Raw genomic sequence first — 9991 nt, 5'->3', positions numbered from 1 at the left:
GAGCGTCTGTGAGATGCAGAGAGCCATACAGAGTACTCAGGTCAAGTTCAAATAAACCAGCCACCAGCATTCTAAGGAGGGGGGCATCGTAAGTCAAAGAATAACAACAAATGCATGCAGAGGTGAGATACGGTATGCTCAGTGTTCCAAACTGCCTCGGCCCAAAGCTGTATCCTATTTCTTTTAGCCTCAGCTCCTAAGCCCTCTTGAAACCAGCCTGGCAACTCCCGATCCTGTTAACTACTGAATGGGTGCGTTCAGACGCGCCATTTGATCTGGTGTCGTGCCAGTTCAGAAATGGATTTTAAACGCACGGTCACACAGTCAACGTCTGCCTCCCGTCCCCAGCCGCTGCTTTCCAGCTCAAATCCCCTTTAAACTGGAGTATTTTGTTACCAGGTTCCAAAGTGGTGTTTTCCTGATTCTCCGTTTCCAGCCGCATTTTCCCCCTGTGTGATCGTCCTCCGGTCTCAAGCCACTTCCGGTTTAAACCCCTCCCTGCTAGAAAGGAGGAGGAGGAGGAGGAGGGGATTGGATTTATATCCCGCCCTTCACTTGGAGTCTCAGAGCGGCTTACAAACTCCTTTCCCTTCCCCTCCCCACAACAGACACCCTGTGAGGTGGGTGGGGCTGAGAGAGCTCTGACACAAACTGCTCTTTTTCAAGGACAGCTGTGTCAGAGCTTGTGACTGGCCCAAGGTCACATCACAGGTGCAAGTGGAGGAGTGGGGAATCAAACCTGGTTCTCCCAGATTAGAGTCCGCACACTTAACCACTACACCAAACTGGCTCAGAAAGCTGCCCAAGGGTTCCACTTTTTGCCCCCCATTTTTTTAAAGCATTGGCAGTGTGCGCATAGACGGAGCTCTGCTCCCGCGTTATTAAAAACAATGTTTAAACGGTGCCTAGTTTTAGCGTTTAGACGAGTTCGGGATCTCACGGAGGCCATTTTCGGGGTAAACATTTAAAGGGAGGTGTTCCTTTAAAGTTTAAAGGGAAGTGTTACAGCAGTCGGGTTGAAGTGGAAATCGCTGTTCTGCGCACGCGCAAAAATGTTAGTTCTACAGATGGCCGCCTGTGCGCATGCCCAAACTGAGAGAGAGAGAAAAACGACACCGACGCAGGCTCCTGCGTGTGGACGGCGGGGAGCGATGTGGCTGCGCAGCGATCCGGAGCAAGGCGGTGAGTGTGATCGCGATCCTCCAGGTTAAAAAAACCCGCATCAGGGCCGGAGCAATTTAAACCGCTCCCAGCACACGCCATCTGACTGCACCCATTGTTGTCACACTTACCAACCACAACTGGCAGCACCTTCATCGCCTTTCTTTCCCGGCCATTGATTTTAGCTCTTTTTCTTTTGAGTCCTGCAGGTGGCGGAAACCTGAGGTGTGGGTAGGACACAGTCTGAATGCCATTGTTCACATAGTCCCTGGGAAAAGCACACTCAGAGTGTGCGTACAGGTTATGTTCCTCCAACTTAATCTCAGTCTGGTTCCTCTCAATGACGGGAGGTGGATAATACAGCTTCCTGCTGCCCAAGTAAATGCTGCTCTTCAGCTTGGCCCTTCGGGCCTCCTCCCAGCGCCTGAGTCCATGGAACATGGCGCAGTAGAGGACCAGCATGACAGGACAAGGAATGAAGAAAGAACAAATGGAGGAATACACAACATAGTTGTTATCTTCCAACTGACACAAAGTAGGGTCCCGGTTGGGAACATTGTTGAGGCCAAAGATGACCGGGGAAGCCACAGCAAAAGCCAGGATCCAAGTGGTGGAGATGAGGATCAGCTGCCGCAGGTCAATTTGCCGCCGGTTGTAGTTCAATGGAATGGAGACAGCAATGAACCTAGGTGTGGGAGAGAGAACAGGGTCAAGCTGCGGGACTCGGTGCGAGTTTAGTTAATGATACTAACCTAGAACCTTTCAAATGCTCTGCAACCAGGGGTCATTCCGTAGAAAAAGAGGTGCAGGAGCTCATTAGCATAACTTATTTGCATATGCCACACCCCCTGACATCACTGGAAGTGTGTCAGAAGGCAACACCCACTGCTCAGGCTCCGCTGGTCTGTTTTGGATTGCTAGCTATTGGGGGGGGGGGGGAACGTGCAGATCTGTCCTCGCAGAGGAGGGAGAGCTTGTACCTGAATAAAGGACTCTGCATGCTCGCTTTCTATGCGCAGGGTTTTTTCTCGCATGGAGGACCCATTCGGTAATGTGAGTCCCCATCCAAAGTTGGAAGCCCAGACAGATGTTCACCGCCTCTTTGAGGTTAAGACCAAAGTCTCAGTGGTTGCAGTGAAGTTTTACTATTAGAAAATGTGCGGATATTTTAGATATATCTGAAGAGTTAGCAGTGTTTTCTAGGAAACCTAATGCTATAGGTAAAGGTAAAGGTTCCCTTGCTCAAAAGCCAGTCGAGTCCGACTCTAGGGTTGCGGTGCTCATCTCCGTTTCAAAGCCGAAGAGCCAGCGCTGTCCGAAGACGTCTCCATGGTCATGTGCCTGGCATGACTAAACACCAAGGCGCACGGAACGCTGTTACCTTCCCACCAAAGTGGTACCTATTTATCTACTTGCAACTTCTTGCTTTCGAACTGCTAGGTTGGCAGGAGCTGGAACCAGAGACGAGAGCTCACTCCATCATGCCGCAGTCGGGTCTCGAACTGCTGAACTACCGACCTTCCGGCCTGCAGTTCAGCGTCTTAACCACTTGAGCCACCGCAGCTCCTTGAAAATTGGTCTAGAATCCTGGAAACTTCTAGTTTTCGGCCATGGATCTGGGGGGGAAACTCATGTTACAAAACCCACTTGGCTTGACAGATGATATATGTTGAATAACAATGAATTATTAAGGGTACAGGTCCTGGGTTAATAACAGCCACCGGAAACTGCTGGCAACACAGTTATTAATCCTCAGTAAGCATGCCCTCCAGGGTGTTATTTTTGCCAACATGCAATAGATAGCTATGGAAATATCTATGAACCAAATGCAATTAAATCTCTCACCAACTTACCGAATGTACCAGATGACTCCCCCCAGGTTCTTCTCAAACCTATGCATTTCAATTGCATGATAAGATGGATAACTAAGTCCCTTGCCATTTTTTTTATACTTATCCATTTTAGCTGAGCCCATTTAAAAGTAACAGATATCATGCAGAAAAAATCCTACTGAACATTCCTACATCACGGAAGAGAACTGACTACAGGAGCTGCGGTGGCTCAAGTGGTTAAGACGCTGAAGTGCAGGCTGTGGAAGGTCAGTAGTTCAGCAGTTCAAGACCCGAGTTGCTGCATGACGGAGTGAGCTCCCGTCTCTAGTTCCAGCTCCTACCAACCTAGCAGTTCGAAAACAAGACATTGCAAGTAGATAAATAGGTGGGAAGGTAACAGCGTTCCGTGCGCCCTGGTGTTTAGTCATGCCGGCCACATGACCACGGAAACGTCTTCGGACAGCGCTGGCTCTTTGGCTTTGAAACGGAGATGTGCACCGCAACCCTAGAGTCGGATTTGACTGGCTTTCGAGCAAGGGAACCTTTACCTTTACTTTACAGGATTGTATATCATGGCTTTTGCCATTAAAAGGACAAAAAAATATGTAATGACCGTTGTCTTTGGAACTATGCACATCCCACACAGGGTAGGTTTGATCTCACATATCTGATCAGGCGTATATCTCTCAATGACCTTCAAAATCATAACACTGGCAGAGAATTCAAAATGTAAATGGACTGCAAAATCAAATACATTATAACTCTGACTTAATTATGTGACCTTTACAGGAAGGACTCAGATAAGACTGCCATGTCTCCTAGAAGGAAAAAATAATGCACTGACTATCAGGTATTTGCTTAAGCTAATATATGTACATGTAGAATTATCACTATACAGAGCCTTAAACTGAGGCTGAGCTGGACAGACAAGATTAAAATAAGTTTGGTGATTTGAGACTCAGGGGTACTCATTGTGGTCTGAGCACAGAACAGTTGTATCTACTCCCTGTCCCCACTCACCAGTTCCCAGGGGTCATTTCCTGCAGGAGCGCACAGGAGCAGAGCTCCGGCAGTAAAGAGACCAGGGGGCGGGCACATGCAACAAGCCCCACCCCCCTGCTCCCAGCAGCCCTCAGTTGGGCCACGAGGAGCAAGAAGCTGCCAGGTAAATTGCAGTGGGTGTTGCCTTCTGACACACTTCTGGTGATGTCAGGGGGTGAGGCATATGCAAATAAGTTATGCCAATGAGTTATGCTAATGAGCTCCTGCACCTCTTTTTCTACGAAATGACCCCTGTAAACAGTCCAGTGGCACCTTTAAGACCAAGTTTTATTCAGGTACAAGCTCTCCCTCCTCTGCGAGGACAGATCTGCACGCCCCCCCCAATAGCTAGCAATCCAAAACAGTCCAGTGGAGCCTGAGCGGTGGGTGTTGCCTTCTGGCACACTTCCGGTGATGTCAGGGGGTGTGGCATATGCGAATAAGTTATGCTAATGAGTTATGCTAATGAGCCCCCTGCACCTCTTTTTCTACGAAATGACCCCTGCCCATATATATATGAATCTTTCTGTAGGCCAGTGCAACGTGAGACTCATCTCTGAACATGACACACTTTGGTTTGAATCCGAGGTTTGAGTGCGAGACAGCCAGGAAGGCAGGGGACGATCTATCTCACCGTATGGACACCGAATGTTAAAATAATCTAGTGAAAATGGGAAATCCTAACACTTTCAAGCCAGGTTGGGTGGGAGTGCTTACCGATCCACGCTGATTGCACAGAGATTGAAAATGGAGGCTGTGCACAGCATCACATCCATTGTCATCAAGGCATCACACAGGACTGTGCTCAACGACCACACGCCTCCCTGGAACTGAAGACAAAAACAGAATAGTTGCCATGAGTTCCTTTGTTCAGGACCAGTCACTAAGTGCTTCCTTCTCCATCCCGTTTCATAGATAGATAGAAAGGTCCTTCCAGGCTGTGATCCAGAGGCCTGTCATGCAGCTTTAAAGCTACTAATCAAGTGAGAGGTGATTTCCTCCACATATGGTGGTCTTGCCCAATCATTGAATCTTTTTGGAAACAGGTTCATCAAAAATATACTTTTAATTACAGGTGTAAAATTAAATTTTCTCCCTGAAGTCTTTTTATTGGAATACCAAACCCCTCCAGTAGGAAATCAAGAGCATAACAAATTAATCTCTATTTTACTTTCTACCGCAAGAAATACTGTAGCTGCTCATTGGAAAAATCCTTTACCTTCCCATATCAATACTTGGTTAAGTCGAATTTGGTCCTATTTTGTCGGCACTATGCAACCATACTCTGAGAAAGCTTACAATAATTTTGTTACCACTTGGTTTCCACTAATGCAATTTCTGTCTGAACAGGATATCATTTCAAATAATCCGATATACAAAGATATTATCTTTTTCTAGTTCTTTCTTGACCTTCCAACTTTCTTTCCTTTGTTGAAGGCTGAATGTTTTGATGGTTTGACTGTACTCCGATGAGCTAGCACGTTGTTTGGTGTTTTTTGTATTAAAATTTAAAAAAAAAAGTGAGAGGTGCAGTAGCCACAGTTTCTCCTGCTTGTTTCTTCTTCAGCTCTCCTGCCTGCTGTCCCACAACTAGAGCCCAGGTTACCTGCAGCAAGCGAGCTCGGGATGGGTGGATAAAGGGACTGTAGAAGGAACAGGCAAGAGGAACTGGAGCTGCTTCAAAGCGGATTTCCAGGTTGCAGTCTGGTAATGCTAGCCATCATTAGATGAGATACAACCAGGGCTATTTTGCGGCAGGAACGCACAGGAACGGAGGTCCGGCTGGCTCCCAAGTTGGCCACACCCAGCAGGAACGCATTAGCATAATAGGCCACACCCACCAGCAGAAACTCATTAGGATTGGCTACATTAGGGGTGTGTGGCCTAACATGCAAAGGAGTTCCTGCTACAAAAAAAGCCCTGGGTTTTGACAACAAACAAGGTAAACAGAACAAGAAGCAAAAGGTGGGTGTGGCTGGATGACCACACTTCTGGTAACATGGGAATGCGGCCCAATATGCTAATGAGCGGTGCAGTCAGGGGTGTGGCCTAATATGCTAATGAGTTTTACTGCTGGGTGTGGCCTAATATGCTAATGAGTTTTTACTGCTGGGTGTGGCCTATTATGCTAACGAGTTCCTGCTGGACTTTTTCTACAAAAAAAGCCCTGGATACAACCAGTGTTCCCTCTAAGCTGAGTTAGTGTGAGCTAGCTCACAGATTTTCAGCCTCTGGCTCACACATTTTTTGTCTTAGCTCAGGAAGGATGGCTCCAGAGCAAGCTAATTTATGCAGTAGCCATATTGCTTGCTCACAACTTTAATGCCAGTAGCTCACAAAGTAGAATTTTTGCTCACAAGACCCCACAGCTTAGAGGGAACATTAGATACAACCATGTTCTGGTATATGAGCTACTGTGGACGTCTATTGCTTTGAGTAATGATGGGGGAGAACGCACAGAGGGAAGCAAAGGATGCCACCAGTACTCCTCCCAGAAGCAGGACACGGTCTCATGCCCCCTCCACGCAGCTGTGAATTCACAAAACCTTCCTTGTAACCAGTGTTCCCTCTAAGCTGAGTTAGTGCGAGCTAGCTCACAGTTTTTTAGCCTCCAGCTCACAGATTTTTGTCTTAGCTCAGAAAAGATGGGCTCCAGAGCAAACTAATTCATCCAGCAGCCAAATTGCTCGCCCACAACTTTAATGCCAGTGGCTCACCGAGCAGAAATTCTGCTCACAGGACTCCACAGCTTAGAGGGAACATTGCTTGTAACCAACCAATCACGCTTCGTTTCCAAGCACCAAGTCTTGATGGGTTAAAAGCAACCCCAAATCTCCCTTTATCACCTGAACATGCATTAAGAGGGAATCTCGGGCATGCTTGCAAAATCTGGGATTGTCCTAGAAAGAAAATATATCTTGAAACCCTGTGCTAATGTCCGGTAATCCCCAACCCACTGCTGTTATAAATCTCCCAGTGAGATGACGTCCACACAGGTGGTTTATTCACACCTTCTAGACTAGAGCTTCATGATCCCTTAACTTTCAGTCTGTTTTTAGGGTCGGACTAGGGGAAGGTTACCATGCCTCGGAAAGGAAGACGAGAAGAACAGGTGTTGCACGGCCTCCTTAAATGCCTCACATGGCCTCATTAGCCTCCTAAGCATTAGTAGGGCAGAGAAGTGTAGGGAACATTCCACAGATTTCACCACATGCCTACGTGGCCAAGATCACTTGGTGTGTACACTCGTGAGTACACCTGGGGCCAAAGGTCATTGTTCAGCCAGGTACTGTAGTGGGAAAATACTGAGATTTAGTCCGAAAGTGCAGCTGTTTGTGGAAAATCCTAGCAATGTGTAAACGCTGGAATTTATTACTCTACCCTCAATAAATATGGGAATCTAACTCAAGGGAGGAGGCTTGCTTGCTGAAGGATCAGCTCTCCCAAGAGGCGGGTTCTGTGTGTTTGAACCAGAGGCTTCGTGTCCGATGAGCGTTTTCTTTTGTCTCATTCTTTCATCAAGAAGAAGAGAAGAGATTGTATTCATACCCAGCCCTTCACTACCCAAAGGAGTCTCAGAGCAGTTTACAAACTCCTCTCCCTTCCCCTCCCCACAACAGACACCCTGTGAGGTATGTGGGGCTCAGAGAGCTCTGACGGAAACGGCTCTTTTTCAAGTACAGCTCTTATCAGGACTACGGCTTGCCCAAGGTCATCCAGCCAGGTGGAAGTGGAGGAGTGGGGGATCAAACCCGGTTCTCCCAGATTAGAGTCCGTGCACTTAACCACTACACCAAACTGGCTCTCACAAGAGAACCCACAATTCACTGATGAATGTGCTCACGGTTTCTGTCAGATTAGTAGATTTAATGAACCTGTGTTTCTCTTATATTACTGTTACTGACTCCATTATGTAAACAGAACTATTTTTTTTTCAGAGACAAGAGGATTTTTTTCTTGTACGCACTACCAAAATAATGGGGATCTCCCCTGAACTTTGTTGAGAAACCATAATTAAACGGGATGCTGTTACCATACAGCTGTCCACCATGTGTAAATGAACAAGCTTCCAAAACTTCCTGATTGCCTAGCAGTGGATCATTAAAGGAGATGCCATTCAATAACGTCTGGTGGAAATCTGCACTAGTTAAAATGCAAGTGATCTGTAGAACCAAACTCCACCCGAACACTGCTCATTTTGGATAGGTAAGAAAGCACTGCTAATAAAATGACTTTTTTTCTCTACATCTAAAAGGAAAACTCTCAAGACATACTTAAAGCTGAATCAACAGCCCTAGTTAGAAAGAAAGAAACCATCTGAAGGGGGGAAAGTTTTATTCGCTGTTGGGACAAAGGACGAAAAGGAAACAAAATAAACCACAGTCAGTTTCTCCAATGTTTCTTTCTTTACAGCCAGGAAGAGATTCATCTACACTGGCACAATGAAATGGCTGCTAAAGTCACCCCAGTGGCTGCCAAATTAATTTATAGCAAACATTAGTGGAGAATTACTCGGCGAGAGCTGGATTCAAGAGCTGTAAAACAGAAATAACTCTGATCTGGCTTAGGTCTGATTAATTTAGAACAAAATGACATTGGCTACATAAACGGCTATAATTGGTTCTCTTGGTAGAGGTTTTGTAGCTTTAATATTACCTTCACGCTCATTTTTATTTCTGATTTATATGGTCTTTCTTTGAAAACATTAATAGGTGATTTTGATCCAGTTGTTGTTGTTCAGTTGCACAGTCGAGTCCGACTCTTCGCGACCCCATGGACCAGATCACGCCAGGCCCTCCTGTCTTCCACCGTCCTCTGAAGTTTGCTCAATTTCATGTTCGTTGCATCTATGACACTGTCTAACCATCTCATCCTTTGCCGTCCCCGTCTTCTTTGACCTTCAATCTTTCCCAGCATCAGGGTCTTCTCCAGTGAGGGCTCCCTTCTCATTGGGTGGCCAACGTATTTGAGCTTCAGTTTCATTATCTGGCCTTCCAGGGAACAGTCGGGGTTTATGTCTTTTAGGATTGACTGATTTGATCTTCGTGCAGTCCAAGGGACTCTCAAGAGTCTTCTCCAGCACCAGTATCATTGATACTGTTAAAATGCAGTATCACTGATCCAGTATCATTGTCTAAAAAAACCACTCAAGCTGGGTTTATTACTTGCCCTTTCAACTGCACTTTTACCATACAAAAATTCTGCATCCCTTAGGGCCTCCCTATAGATATGAAAATTAAAAACATATAACCCTCGTTCCTAGGGATACCAGCATCCTGGCATCCTGCTGCATTGCCTGCCAGCACCTCTAGTGCCCACAGCAGGAAAGGGGGGGGAGTGCACACTGGCATCACTTCCAATATAAACTGGAAATGTCACAGACCAATTTCCCACAAGTGCTGCGCCACACTGGTCCATGGGGTCGCAAAGAGTCGGACTCGACTGTGCGACTGAACAACAACACGTGTCAATTTCACACAAGCTGCTGCGCGGCAGCATTTTGCCCCGCAGCTTCGCGTGATTTCCCCCGCGTCTACTCAATCCTGTTTTTTGAGGATTGAGTAGACGCGGGGGAAATTGCGCAAAGCTCCGGGGCAAAATGCGGCTGTGCAGCAGCTTGTGTGAAATTGACATGTACCATCGGGGCAAAAGGGAAGAGCGAGCGTGGAGCAGTGCTTGTGGGGAATCGGCCCTAGTAACCACAGAGTTGCTGTAAATTGTAGCGCATCTAAAGATATCAGGTTTTTAACCAGAATCTATTTATTTATTTATTAATCTAATTTGTACCCCACCCTCCCGGCAAAGCAGGCCCAGGGCAGCTCACAATCAATTGTCAGCTCCGCTGCCATGGGGGTTGGGGAGCTCGGTCTGTGTCTGGTTAACTGCTACTGCATTCCTTTCTGTGCTTGTTCTGCTTTGCGCCGAAATGCTTATCTATACAGATGTGCAGGAGGGAG

The 9991-nt window shown here is 46.7% G+C and overlaps 1 protein-coding gene across 1 annotated transcript in view; it reads right to left on the bottom strand.

Moving 5' to 3' along the window:
- Window positions 1-9991, bottom strand: part of DRD4 (dopamine receptor D4) — a 19465-nt gene that overhangs the window by 8743 nt on the left and 731 nt on the right. The window contains exons 2-4 of the mRNA XM_015414108.1: window positions 5641-5677; window positions 4752-4864; window positions 1293-1846 (exon numbers count right to left, since the gene is read on the bottom strand). Of these exons, the coding sequence (XP_015269594.1) occupies window positions 1293-1846; window positions 4752-4864; window positions 5641-5677 (704 nt within the window). The remainder of the gene's footprint in view (window positions 1-1292; window positions 1847-4751; window positions 4865-5640; window positions 5678-9991) is intronic.

This window comes from Gekko japonicus, unplaced genomic scaffold (assembly GCF_001447785.1).
Source record: "Gekko japonicus isolate JY-2015 unplaced genomic scaffold, Gekko_japonicus_V1.1 scaffold3794, whole genome shotgun sequence".
In the NCBI taxonomy this organism is placed as follows: Eukaryota; Metazoa; Chordata; class Lepidosauria; order Squamata; family Gekkonidae; genus Gekko; species Gekko japonicus.
The sequence above is the reverse complement of the archived record's forward strand: the minus strand, read 5'-3'. Positions and strand labels throughout refer to the sequence as shown.